Below are 14,872 nucleotides of genomic sequence, written 5' to 3'. Positions count from 1 at the left end.
ATAGACACATTTGCACATGTTAACATGTGTCCCTCAGGATTTGTCAGGTGAAATTATGGGATAATGTAAAAGTTATATTGGTAAAGTTACATCTGAAGTTTTGTAATTTGTGTAATGTGATGTTCCTCTTTGACATTTTGTTTAAAGCTCTCCATGGCCTCTCCCACCTCTATGATTGTGGGAAGGCAAACTAAGGCCCGGGGGCCGGATCCAGCCCAATCGCCTTCTAAACTAAGGCCCACGGACAGCCCAGGAATCAGCATGTTTTTACATGAGTAGAATGTGTCCTTTTGTTTAAAATGCATCTCTGGTTTATTTGTGGGGCCTGCCTGGTGTTTTTACATGAGTAGAATGTGTGCTTTTATTTAAAATGCAACTAGCTTTTGTCCCTTTGTATTCTGTGAAGCATCATGCACATTGATGACACTATATGAAAATAAGGAAACAAACATTTGACCTAAGAGGAAAAGACTGGTGAGGTTTATTATATCACGAACCCACTAATTCCAATGGGACTCGCACAGTGATGTTTAGAGAAGGGTATTGCCCTAATGAATGTAACCTACTTACTATAAAATATTTTGTCTAGAAGACAGAACACGGGACAGCTGAAGTCAAATCTGACTTCTGTGCTTCTTCCCATATTGGTAGGCAGCCTTATCTGCAAGATGCTCCCTGTGTGGTAGCCCATTTAATTTTTAATCTTTTTGGATCATGGAGCAGTTTGAAGATCCTGACAGGAATCAGGCATAGCCTGTGGACAGCCTCTGAGTAATAAAGAAGAGGACACAAACCTGTCCACTGTTCAGCTTGTACTTAAAAGCATTGTTGGAATGGGCAAGGATCCAGGAATGGTATTGGTTGTTTTCTCAGAGTTAGATGGTTGCTGTCTGGCATTGATAGTGAGATGGTGTTGTTATCGGTTTCGAAATGCAGGAAAAGGAAAAATCCTCTTCTGTTTCCTGTGGATAAGCATAAAGTTCACAATCTAGTGAAATCTTGTTACTTTAAAGAAAGCAGACTTGGAGTGTTTTTCTGTAAGCCAATTGTGGCTTTTGTGTTGTATGATAAATAATTTGCCTTTTAGATACTGTAGGTAATAAGGAGTTTTGAATTTATTTATTTATCGACACACATTTAATATGTGATTTCTCCAAGGATGATTATTCAGGGTTTTTGTTTTTTAAAAATGTTATTATTCTAATTGACTTGGTATTCCAAGAAATATTATTACCTATAATACAAATAAATCGGCTATCGGCTATCGACTGTCTGGCTCCGAAGGGCCCTCTCTGATTGCATGGAGCCCGGACAGCCCTGTGGTTTTCTTCGGAGCTGAGGGCGATGAAACAATCGCTGAGACGGCTAGAGCGTCGGTGGCAGAAAACTCACTCCGAATCTGACCAGACACAGGTTAGAGCTCAACGTCGAGCCTACCAAGTGGCGATAGTGACGGCGAAGAAGACTTTATTCACCGCCTCTATTGCATCTGCAGAAAATAGTAGCAGGAGACTCTTTCAGGTGGTTCGCAATTTAACGGAACCACCTTTACCACTGGGGCCTTGTAAAGACCCCAAGATTTCCTGCAATGATTTTGCTAAGTTTTTTGCAGATACAGTGGTGCCTCGCAAGATGAAATTAATCTGTTCCGCGAGTCTCTTCGTCTTGCGGTTTTTTCGTCTTGCAAAGCACGGCTATTAGCGGCTTAGCGGCTACAGGTATAAACTCGTTCCCGCAACTGCAAGCCTCGACCCCTAGGGAGCATCTGGCCATTGCATACGCCTCGTCCGGCCTCTTAAGCAGTCCCTCCTTACGCGCTTACATAACACAAGCCCCGACCGCCGCCATCCCAGCGACCCCTGAAGATAAGATCTGCAGCAAGCACCCCGCACCTCCGATCCCGGGGCGCGCTCAGCCAAAGCGTCCCCGGACACCTGTCCCGCCGCGCTCTGCAGAGCGGAGCGATGAACCCGGCCGATCGCAGGCAGGGCAAGCGGCGGTGAAGGCGGAGAGAGCGAGGCCCAGAGGGAGGAGTCTCCGGCAACGCCATCGACGGTCCCGCCGCAGCTCCGGGTCCTGGAGTCCTCCAGCTGCCGACTGCCTTTATTTTGCTGCAGGAGCCTCCTCTGCACCGGGATCCTCGCACGCTCCCTCCGTCTCTCCATGCCTTTTAGGTGAGTGGCGTGCTCGGGCTGACTTTGGACGACCCACAGCGGGGCTTCCCTCGGCCGCGTGACCGGAGCTCGCCTTTGCGGTCACTTTGAGAAAAAGGAAAAAAAAACTCACAAGAAGTTTCATCTTGCGAAGCAAGCCCATAGGGAAAATCGTCTTGCGAAGTGACGCAAAAACCGAAAAACCCTTTCGTCTTGCACATTTTTCGTTTTGCGAGGCATTCGTCTTGCGGGGCACCACTGTAAAATCACTCATATTCAGAAGGAGCTAGACAGCACCGTGGGAGCAGGGCCGGGGCGGGAGAGTGCTAGAGCTCTGTCTGGTCAAGTTGCATAGAATCAATTTCAATCCGTTACCCCCGAGGATGTGGACAGGCTGCTTGGACGCATGAAACCAACCACCTGTCTCCTTGATCCTTGCCCATCCTGGCTAATAAAAGCAAGCCGGGAAGGGCTGGGTGATGGGCTCTGCGGGGTGGTGAATGCTTCCCTCTGTGAGGGAACATTCCCAGATCCGCTGAAAGAGGCGGTCATTAAACCGCTTCTTAAAAAACCATCTTTAGACCCGGCCAGTATGGCCAACTATCGCCCAGTCTCAAATCTTCCATTCTTGGGCAAGGTGATTGAGCGCGTGGTTGCTGAACAACTCCAGGCACTCCTGGAGGATGCGGACCATTTGGATCCCTTCCAATCAGGATTCAGGCCTCACCATGGGACTGAAACTGCCTTGGTCGCGCTGGTTGATGATCTCTGGCGAGCTAGGGACAAAGGTGAGAGTTGTTTCCTGGTTCTGCTGGATCTCTCAGCGGCCTTTGATACAATCGACCATAACATCCTTCTGGACCGTCTAGAGGGGCTGGGAGCTGGGGGCACTGTTATACAGTGGTTTCGCTCCTTCCTCCTGGGCCGTGTTCAGAAAGTGGTGGTGGGGGATGAGTGTTCAGACCCCTGGGCCCTCACTTGTCGGGTGCCTCAGGGTTCCGTCCTCTCCCCCATGCTATTTAACATCTATATGAAGCCGCTGGGAGAGATCATCAGGTGGTTTGGACTGGGTGTCCATCAATATGCAGATGATACCCAGCTCTACCTCTCTTTCAAATCAGAACCAGTGAAGGCGGTGAAGGTCCTGTGTGAGTGCCTGGAGGCGGTTGGAGGATGGATGGCGGCTAATGGATTGAAGTTGAATCCTGACAAGACAGAAGTACTGTTTTTGGGGGACAGGGGGCGGGCTGGTGTGGAGGACTCCCTGGTCCTGAATAGGGTAACTGTGCCCCTGAAGGACCAGGTGCGCAGCCTGGGAGTCATTTTGGACTCCCAGCTGTCCATGGAGGCGCAGGTCAATTCTGTATCCAGGGCAGCTGTCTACCAACTCCACCTGGTACGCAGGCTGAGACCCTACCTGCCCGCGGACTGTCTCGCCAGAGTGGTGCATGCTCTAGTTATCTCCCGCTTGGACTACTGCAATGCGCTCTACGTGGGGCTACCTTTGAAGGTGACTCGGAAACTACAGCTAATCCAGAATGCGGCAGCTAGACTGGTGACTGGGGGCGGCCGCCGAGACCACATAACACTGGTTTTGAAAGACCTACTTTGGCTCCCAGTACGTTTCTGAGCACAATTCAAAGTGCTGGTGTTGACCTTTAAAGCCCTAAACGGCCTCGGTCCAGTATACCTGAAGGAGCGTCTCCACCCCCATCGTTCTGCCCAGACGCTGAGGTCCAGCGCCGAGGGCCTTCTGGCGGTTCCCTCATTGCGAGAAGCAAAGCTACAGGGAACCAGGCAGAGGGCCTTCTCGGTAGTGGCGCCCGCCCTGTGGAACACCCTCCCATCAGATGTCAAAGCGATAAATAACTACCTGACATTTAGAAGACATCTTAAGGCAGCCCTGTTCAGGGAAGTTTTTAATCTGTGATATTTTACTGTATTTTTGGTTTCTATGGAAGCCGCCCAGAGTGGCTGGGGAAACCCAGCCAGATGGGCGGGGTACAAATAATAAATTATTATTATTATTATTATTATTATTATTATTATTATTATTATTATTATTAAAGGTTTTGTTTAATACTTCAAGTGTCAGGTGTTTTGTTTGCTGGATCAGTGTTTTAAACACTAAAATGAATGGTTCCATTAAGAATATGCACTAGGAATTTTTCCTGTGCATATCCTTTTCAGATTAATGGGTAGTTTCTTGCATAGCTCTCATTCACTTCAGTGGATGTGAGCAAGAGAACTTTGTGCTAGTTTGAGCTCTAAATAACTAGCAACAAATCATTTGTCAGAATAAACAGTTGTATATAAATGGAACTAAAATCAGCATAAAATTATGTTAATGTATAATGATACAAGTATTTTGACTTAACTAATTTTTGACTCTAGCAGTGAAACACTTCTTCTTAGAGTATTTTCTGTCATAAGTGATTTGTAGACATTCTCCATCTAAAAAAGAAATTGACACATTGGTTTCTATAGGTTTCAGCTTAAAACCCAGAAATGAAGTAGTATAATAGCTAAGTCATTTTGGTTACTACTTGGCATATGTTCTTGTTTGTCTTTTCATTGTTACTCATAAATCTTTCAGCTTTTACCATAATAATTTGTCATTTGTTCCTGTTTCCAGTTTTTTTTGCAAGTTGCTTTGTCTATGATCACCTAAATGTTTGGGCTCTGTTTTACTAAGGAAGTTCCGCCAGTAAAGTTTTTTTTGCAAAGAGGAAGAAATGGTGGGCAACCTCTTGAACTTTAGAAGAAGATAATACACGGTTCGAATCTAGCTTTTGTGAAGTTCACTCTTTTCACTTAACCCTGGCTGACTCAATATAAACCTAATACAAACTCATGTGTTATTAGCCATGTATTTATTTCGGTGCTGGTTAGTAGCTGCTAAATTATCTGAGTTCAAGTGGGAAACTGCAGCAAAGTAGTAGAGGGTATCACCAGATCCCAACAGCGTGTTTCTGAAGATACTTTTTTCATTGTGCTTTATGCTTTCTTCTTTAACTCTTGTAGCTGAGCACCAAATTCCTAATAATCCATTAAACTATGTTCTTTTCAGGACCAAGTTTAATACAAAAGTGAGAAATTTGAATTATTCTGTTTTTATTAAATATTAGGCATGCGGGTGACTCCTAATTTTGAAATAATTTTCTAATATTTTTTCCCTGGTTGGCACTTCCAGTTGTTCCCGTAGTATACAAATCATTTTATGGTGGATACAAAAGACACATTAAGTATATTAAAATCTGCATTTTAATAAAGATGTCAATGTATAATACGCATCAAGCAACTACAAATGATAAAAGCAATAAAAGGATAATGTGGGAACAGACCGATTTCATGGCTTTTCCTAGTTTACCATCCGATTTGAATTAGTATATTATAGAAGATATGGGTGCGGGTGCAGAAGGCAGCCTGCAGATGTTGTACAATTTCATGTGCATTTCAATACATTTCTGATCAAATGTATATATTAATGACAAGTACCGTCTGAAGAGGAAGCCCTTAACAGTTTGCTTCTCTTACCTCCCTTTTTCCAGATGGAGTAGACATTGAGGATGACCCTTCCTGCTCATGGCCAGCTTCTTCACCTTCAAGCAAAGACCAGACTTCCCCAAGCCATGGAGACGGCTGTGATTTTGGCGAAGAAGAAGGTGTTCCTGGACTGCCCTACCCCTGCCAGTTTTGCGACAAGTCGTTTAGCCGCCTCAGCTATTTGAAGCACCACGAGCAAAGTCACAGCGACAAGCTCCCTTTCAAGTGCACGTATTGCAGCCGCCTTTTCAAACACAAGCGGAGCAGAGATCGCCACATCAAACTCCACACGGGAGATAAGAAATACCACTGCAGCGAGTGCGATGCAGCGTTTTCGAGAAGCGATCACCTTAAAATCCACCTAAAGACTCATACCTCTAACAAGCCATATAAGTGTGCCATTTGCCGGCGCGGGTTCCTCTCCTCTAGTTCGCTTCACGGTCACATGCAAGTCCACGAGAGGAACAAAGATGGTTCTCAGTCTGCCTCCCGGATGGAGGACTGGAAAATGAAGGACACTCAGAAGTGCAGTCAATGTGAAGAAGGTTTTGATTTCCCCGAAGACCTTCAGAAGCACATAGCAGAATGCCACCCAGAGTGTTCCCCGAATGAAGACAGAGCTGCTCTTCAGTGCGTTTACTGCCACGAACTCTTTGTAGAGGAAAGTTCCCTTGTAAACCACATGGAGCAGGCTCACAATGGAGCGGAAAAGAAACACATGTGCAGTATTTGCTCAGAGAACTTCCATAGTGTCGAAGAGCTGTATAGCCACATGGATAGCCACCAGCAGCCCGAATCATGCAACCATAGCAACAGCCCCTCTTTAGTGACTGTTGGCTACACCTCAGTGTCTAGCACTACACCAGATTCAAACCTCTCAGTGGACAGTTCAACTATGGTTGAAACAGCTCCCCCCATAACAAAAGGCCGTGGAAGAAAACGGGCAGCCCAACAGGTGACAGATATCACGGGGCCTTCAAGCAAGCAAGCCAAGGTTACCTACAGCTGCATATACTGCAGCAAGCAATTGTTTTCGAGCCTTGCAGTGCTCCAGATACACCTGAAAACTATGCATTTAGATAAACCCGAACAGGCCCATATTTGCCAGTATTGTTTAGAAGTATTACCTTCGCTTTACAATCTGAACGAGCATCTTAAACAAATACATGAAGGCCCAGATCCTGCGCTGATTGTTTCGACCATGCCTGCTATGATCTACCAGTGCAACTTCTGCTCGGAAGTTTTCAATGACCTCAACACTCTTCAGGAACACATTAGATGTAATCACGGATTTGCAAATCCAGCTGCTAAGGACAGTAATGCGTTCTTTTGTCCCCATTGTTACATGGGATTTCTTACTGATTCTTCTTTGGAAGAGCATATTAGACAAGTCCATTGTGATCTCAGTAGTTCCCGCTTTGGTTCTCCTGTGCTGGGAACCCCTAAGGACCCAGTTGTGGAAGTATATTCTTGTTCTTATTGTACAAATTCCCCAATATTTAATAGTGTTCTTAAACTGAATAAACATATAAAGGAAAATCACAAGAACATTCCGTTAGCGCTAAACTACATTCATAATGGAAAGAAATCTAGAGCCATGAGCCCCTTGTCTCCAGTGACTATAGAGCAGGCTTCTTTAAAGATGATGCAAGCAGTTGGTGGTGCTCCTCCACGCCCTACTGGAGAATACATTTGCAATCAGTGTGGTGCTAAGTACACTTCCTTGGATGGTTTCCAGACTCACTTAAAAACACACCTTGACACTGTCCTACCCAAGCTGACTTGCCCTCAGTGCAACAAGGAGTTTCCAAACCAAGAGTCCCTGCTGAAGCACGTGACCATCCACTTCATGATAACCTCCACTTATTACATCTGTGAAAGTTGTGACAAACAGTTTACTTCAGTGGATGACTTGCAGAAGCACTTGCTTGACATGCATACCTTCGTGTTTTTCCGCTGCACTTTGTGCCAAGAGGTGTTTGATTCAAAGGTCTCCATTCAGCTTCACCTGGCCGTGAAGCACAGCAACGAAAAGAAGGTGTACAGGTGCACCTCCTGCAACTGGGATTTCCGCAACGAGACGGACTTGCAGCTCCATGTCAAACACAACCATCTCGAGAACCAAGGGAAAGTGCACAAGTGTATCTTTTGTGGCGAGTCCTTTGGTACCGAGGTGGAGCTGCAGTGCCACATCACAACACACAGCAAAAAGTACAACTGCAAGTTTTGCAGCAAAGCATTTCATGCCATCATACTGCTGGAGAAACACTTGAGGGAAAAGCACTGCGTCTTTGAAACAAAAACCCCTAATTGTGGAACCAATGGAGCATCTGAGCCAGTTCAGAAAGAAGAAGTGGAGCTACAGACCTTGCTGACAAATAGCCAGGAGTCACACAATAGCCATGATGGCAGTGAAGAAGACGTCGATACATCTGAGCCAATGTACGGATGTGATATTTGCGGGGCGGCCTATACAATGGAGTCTCTCCTGCAAAATCACCAGCTGCGAGATCACAACATCCGACCCGGGGAAAGTGCCATAATTAAGAAAAAGGCAGAACTGATTAAAGGGAACTACAAGTGCAATGTGTGCTCTCGGACGTTCTTTTCAGAAAACGGACTCCGTGAACACATGCAGACACATTTGGGTCCAGTGAAACATTATATGTGCCCAATATGCGGCGAGCGATTTCCGTCTCTTCTGACTCTTACAGAACATAAAGTCACACATAGTAAGAGCCTAGATACAGGGAATTGCAGAATTTGCAAAATGCCTCTTCAGAGCGAGGAAGAATTTTTGGAGCACTGTCAGATGCACCCTGATTTGCGAAACTCCTTGACGGGATTCCGTTGTGTGGTATGTATGCAAACAGTGACTTCCACTTTGGAGCTGAAGATCCATGGGACATTTCACATGCAGAAGACGAGCAGCACTTCAGCAGTGCAGGCCACAGGGCGAGTGCAGCATCTCCAGAAACTGTACAAATGTGCTTCTTGCCTGAAGGAATTCCGTTCAAAACAGGACTTGGTGAAACTTGACATCAATGGCCTGCCATATGGTCTGTGTGCCGCCTGCGTTAATCTCAGCAAAAGTGGCAGTCCAAGTGTCAACATCCCTTCCAGCAGTAATAGGCAAGGCATGGGCCAGAATGAGAACTTGAGTTCCACAGAGAACAAAAGCAAAGCAGGAGGGTTGAAGACTCGCTGTTCAAGTTGCAATGTTAAATTTGAATCAGAAAGTGAACTTCAAAACCACATCCAGTCAGTCCATAGAGAGCTCATTCCGGACAGCAATAGTACACATCTGAAAACACCACAGGTATCACCAATGCCCAGAATCAGTCCGTCTCAATCTGAAGAGGTAATTCTCTCTCTCTTTGCTTAAAAACAGGCCTTTGATTTTTTTTAAAAAAATGCATAATATCATTTTTTATTTTTTATTTTGCTAGTTATTTGCCAGGATATGCTTAGCCGGAATGTGTGGTGTATCTCCCATAGCCATTAGCTAGCTAGCAATTACTTGCTTCTTGATAAGCCTTGTGTTTTGGCTTGAATGATGCAGAGTAGGACTAATTCCAGTCTCCCTAGGATATTGTCTTCTTTATCACTGAAGAGAATAATCTTCATGCCAGCACAACTGAGAGCTGGAATCTTAGCTGAGGTTCATTTCGAGTTGGAATCCCTAGTTCTGAGTTATGCTTACGGCACAGAGTGTTAATGACACAAAAGTAAACTACATCAAGCCAAAGCGTTGGCATGCAGAGCGCTGTTTTTGAAAATATTTGTGAGCAACAGAGCAGGAGGGCTATTTTTGTAAATTATGTTGTTGACATTAATTTTCCCCTGTCTTGCTCTACTTTGATTAAAAAGAAACGCCACAGTGTAACACCTACATTTGCTAAAGGGCAAATTAGTCTTTTCATTGCAATTTAATTTTTATTTCTGTGTGTGCATGTTTGACAGAATATCAAGCCAGGCATCAGATGATTAACATTTCTTGCAGAATAATCTGTAACATAAAATTGTACAAATGTGAGTGTCCCATGGGGCATTAACAAGATCACACTCTTATTCCAGATTAATTAATTTGCAGTAAATGCTATGGCCTTGTTCTATTATCATAATCACTAACACGAATTAGAATTGCCAAAGGGGGCATTCCCAAGCACACTTAAATGTACATTATTTATCCCTTGACTTGCTTTAGTTTCCATTTTGTTTACACAAGGGGAAGGAAACATATTGCCCATGGCCTGTATCCAGGCACTTTTAAGTCTTGTTCCCCTATCCTCCTACTCCACCCATGCATACCTATTCATCTGAGAGCCTGATAGATTGTGACTATGGAGAAACTAAGTATAGCCAGGGAGGAAGTTGTGGTAGTCCAAATGTGTCGCAGCCACCCAGTGTCTATGCTTAGTCTACGTCATTTGATTTTCATTAAGGAAAAGGGTAGCTTTATTTCTGTTCGTCCAAACCTTATTTCCAGAGCCCCTTATAATCTGTTGATCCTTGATACAGATTAATTAGGTGTTATCAAAGACCTGAGCATGAATTGAGATGCCTCTGAATTACTAGGAGAATGGGACTGTGCTTGTGTCATGCTTGTGAGCATCTCATATGTAAGGTAAGGTAAAAAGGACCTTTCGACGGCTTACCTTTACCTGCATCTCATATGCATCTGACTGGCCACTGGATTAGATATTACACTGGATTACATTCTTTTAATTTTTCTACTGCAAGTCTGCATAGATGCTCATTAGAAAAGTGGGGAAACTATTCCCTTTTATACTCTCCGTCCTCCTTGACTGCCAGAGAGAAAGGGACCTATGCTGGCAGCATTGTGAACAGCCCATGCCATAGCACTTGTAGGATGCCAACGGATCAGAAAAAAGAGCTGTCCTGCCCTTGTACACTTCACAGCACCCTGATCTTTAGAAAACAGCTTAAGTTTCTTAGATAAGTGTATTATTTGGCAGGGCATAAAAGCTCTGAAATATATAAATAATATTATTTACCTTCCACTGCCTGAACATCAAGTTGTTGTTAAAGGCACAGCAATAGGGCCAGTAAAATATTGGCAACCATCGTAGGAAATGTCAGACAAATAAAAAGCATTATCTTTCCTCCATGGCCTTAGGCGTGGGCATTAGATTTCCAGCACTTCAGAGGAACCTGCAAATTAAACATGAAACGGATTGCTTTTGAATGGTTGTTGGATTGGAAGTGGCTAAATGCGTGAAACATGTAACCTCTTTCCTCATATCGCTGATATGTTGGGCATGGGGATATGCCCATATGCTTGAGATTTCTGCTGCTGCTGCCACTCATCCATATTTGCGTTAACACCTGCTGGGATAAGCAAATACTGTAGCAATCCCATAACAAGTTTATTGAATATCAGTAGTCTCTCTGTCCAAATGAAGGCAATAGAAAACTAATGTTCCTTCTGGTTCCATCACAAAAATTGATAAGCATAGAAACAATAATATATGATATGCTGATTTGTGCTGTGTTAGCTTTAATATCCTTTCTCCAATTGGCCTCCAATAGACAATATATTCTATATTAGAAAAGTCTTTGCTTTCCCCAGACCCACTAAAAGCACAAGAAAGTGTATAAAGAATTAGTGAATTTTGAGAACCTTGAACCAGAAGCTGACCAGAAATGGCAGTTGGCAGTTTTAAGAGCCTATAGATTACAGGGAAGAGGGAAGATACTTAGTGACGATGATTTCACATTTTTTTCTTGGAGAGTGGAAGGATATTTTCAGTTTGTTCCAGCTTTTACTTAGCTAATCTTTTGCATATGTAAGTGTTAGGCAAAGGGCCTAATAATCACACTTGGGACTGCATGAACAGAAACACTTTATTCAGATCATGGGATTTCATGGTATTGCTCTACTTGGCCCTGATTAGGGCTCAGCTGGAATATCGTGTCCACCTTCGGGTCATCACAATTTGAAACACACATAAGTGGAGCAAGGTCTCAAAAAAAGCGAAGGGGGAAATGGTGAGATTCAAAATACAGGACTTCAAGGGACACACTGAAGTAGGCTTGTATGGATAGTCTAGAGCAGGGGTCTGCAACCCGCGGCTCCGGACCCGCATGTGGCTCTTTTACACCTTTGCCGCAGCTCCGGGACGGATACTAGCGAGGGGAGGAGGCGCATTGGGCGCCCCAACACTCCCCACTGTGGCGGGCGCTGTACTGGCTGTGACGTCGCATGGGGGCGGTGCGTGCGTTAGTCACGCACCGTCCCGACGTCACCTTCCCGCCCACCCGCCCGCCCGCTACATTGTAAGGGGCATGTACACTGGTCACTGCATTGAAAGGGGGCATGTATGCTGGTCACTGTTTTGAAGGGGAGTGAAGAACACACACACACAAAAAAGGTAACTTGTTAATTTAACGTTTATTTCTATGAGGAGGAGTAATTCTGAGGGGTCAAACAAAGAAATAATAAAAAGTGACAAAAAAGTTATTTTTATAATGACGAGTTTTGCGGCTCCCAGTTTTTTCCCCCTTCAGAAACGGGTCCAAGTGGCTCTTTTTATCTTAAAGGTTGCAGACCCCTGGTCTAGAGCGTTTAGGGACACAAGAGGTATCTTCCAAGGATTCTAAAGGGCCACCATAAAGGAAAACAACCAGGGAAGGAAAGGGCACAGGTGGAGGAGCGAAGATAGCTCCTAAATGCTTTTGGAATAAATTAGTTGAAATATTGGAACCACTACCTCCAACAGTTGGGGCATTGTTTCTAAAAGGAGTCTGTCAAGGTATCTGTTGAGGGCAACTTGGGACTCAGCTACATTGTTAAAGAAAAAGTGTTTTATATGTGTTGTTTATGAATTCTAACACTGATACCAGATGGTGCTGTGGAGTTCCATTTTTGCCAACCCGGTTTCCCATACAAAGTTTAACTGAAACGCTTTGTTGATGTGTCTAGATCCAGCCTCGGTAACTGGATAACCCTTACTGTGGGATTGTTAACAAAGTCTTATACAAACAGACATAATAAAAAGCACCTCTGTCTTCACTTTACTCATTATGCATAAAAGAAGCTGAGGACCAGTGATGATTGCTAGCTGAAACGGAAGTGATACAGTTCTAAAAAGGGACAGCATGGGATTCAATTAGCACGTACTTTATACAACTTTTGAATGATTAAAAAAACCTGCTTCTGGTCTAAATATACCTTACATTTAAAACACTGAGCTGGTTTGTGTGATACACTAAGCCAAACCTTAGTTCCGCAAGATCATGCAGAGATTTGCTCTTGCAGGGGTACCAACTTGAATAAAATGGGGGGGGGGGCTAGTAAGCGGTGCCCCACATAATCATATGACACAACAACACACACCCCATTTGAATGGCAATGCCCATTAACTTGGGGCGGGGCCCTCAAATATTTTATTGGGGGAGCTATGTCTCCTTTATTGGCTCCCATGGCTCTTGGCTACAGCTTGCTATCAATGAGAGGAGTGCTTAACCGCTAGTCCTGGTTAGGATGATACACATATCCAAACCTTGGCTTGGCTTAGCACAGCATCGGAAAGTACCAGTGGGGAGGAAAGCTGCTGCAAGATCCTCTCTGGGAGCTTGAACACTTGCACAGCCTCACTAAACTAAGGTTGGGCTTAGCATGTCACCTGACCCAGGCCACTGTCACGCTTAGATTTTTTAAGCTCTGTTTGTGTGCAGTGCTAAATCAAACTCTGGCATAGCACAAGTTTGTGAGCCTCTGGGTTCCCGGAGAGGAGATCAAGGCCAGTTTGCTGTTCTGGTCCTGCTCTGCTGCTGTAACCTAAGCCATGGTTTGACTTAGCATGTCATCTGAACCCAGTCTCATGGTTTCTTCCCTCCAGACAAACTATGAGCTACAAACTGAGAACAAACCTTGATTACAACTCGTTGTTTGAAGCAAGATAGCTACTAGCCTGCATGCAGACAACATACTGAGCCACAAACCATGGCTTAGCTCACAGCAGCAGGACTGGAGGAGGACCAAAATGGCCTTCATGTGTTCATGCTAAAACGTGGCTTGCAAATAATTAAATTAACTTTTAAAAAATTAAATCAAGAAATGCAGCAGTTTCCCCTTATCCCTTAGTTCTGGTCCTGTGACCAGTAGGCACCAGTGGGGATGCATTGCTTTTCCGGCTTCCCAGCGCTATATTTTGCTGCTGTTTAGCAAGAGGAGGAGGGGCCAAGCAGCAGGGAGCATCACAGTGTGGGCCACTGCTGCCTATAACTCTGCTCTTTGTTTGAACAGCACAAAAAGCCAGTTGTAATCCTATGGGGGCAAAAGTTCTTACCTGCCTTCCTTGTTGCTCTTCTTATTTAAAGAATGATATTTATCACTGCTTCCAGAGCTAAGTGTTTCGTTTTTCCATTCAGATGCTGAGAGTGAAATAGAGGGGGATCCTTAAAGGTGGCAGTGGGGACAAAAGCCAGGCTTATTTATCAAAATAAATCACATTGTTTTCAGAGGTGAAATGGAGACACTTGATGTCAGTAGGGTTTTTTAAGGTGATGCAGATTTATAAAATTTTAAAGAGCCCTACATGTTGCCTCAGAATCCTGAGAGCGTTTACAAAATTTGCGATAGGCATAAGTGTTGAAGGAGTATTCTCCAGTGAGCACTTGCAAACTGTTACTTTTATTGGACACAGCTGTTGCTGATTGTGGGTAGAAAAAGTGGTTGGTCGCTTGAATGCTATCTCATTGTCTTATAGCATTGCTTGTTGGACTTTTTTATTATTAGCATAACAGCTGTTGGGGGGGATAGTGAATGAATATCACAGGTACAAAATATCACAGTGAACATCAGCATTCTACATTTGTTATAGCCAGGAGGGCCAAAAAAAATTAATTTTTTTTTGCAAAACTTAGGAGCCAGACAGAGTTGTCTAGGAGTCGGTTTCAAGGGCACAAGACATGAGCCCTTTCTGTTTCTTTCTCTTCTTTATCTTTTCTATTTTTTCTATTCTGTTATTATTGGAAATTTTAATAAATATGATTTTTAAAAAAAAGAAAGAAAGTATCCCGTCCTCCCTTGTGTATTCTGCTCTTGTGTCCCATCACTCAGGCATTATATCATGAGGTATGAGCATACCTAGGACGCATTGACTGTTGACATGTGGACATGTTTAGGTAGTAGAAAGGGCCTTTTC

The 14,872-nt window shown here is 44.2% G+C and overlaps 1 protein-coding gene across 8 annotated transcripts in view; it reads left to right on the top strand.

The window, feature by feature from the left end:
- ZNF521 (zinc finger protein 521) overlaps window positions 1-14,872 on the top strand; it is a 300,478-nt gene that overhangs the window by 122,250 nt on the left and 163,356 nt on the right. For all 8 annotated transcript variants that reach the window (XM_081206776.1, XM_081206774.1, XM_081206773.1 and 5 more), the window contains one exon: window positions 5,705-9,060. In XM_081206776.1, the coding sequence (XP_081062902.1) occupies window positions 5,705-9,060 (3,356 nt within the window). The remainder of the gene's footprint in view (window positions 1-5,704; window positions 9,061-14,872) is intronic.

This window comes from Podarcis bocagei (assembly GCF_964188305.1).
Source record: "Podarcis bocagei genome assembly, chromosome: 8".
NCBI lineage: Eukaryota > Metazoa > Chordata > Lepidosauria > Squamata > Lacertidae > Podarcis > Podarcis bocagei.
Note: the sequence above shows the minus strand (reverse complement) of the source record. Positions and strands in the feature narration are given on the sequence as shown.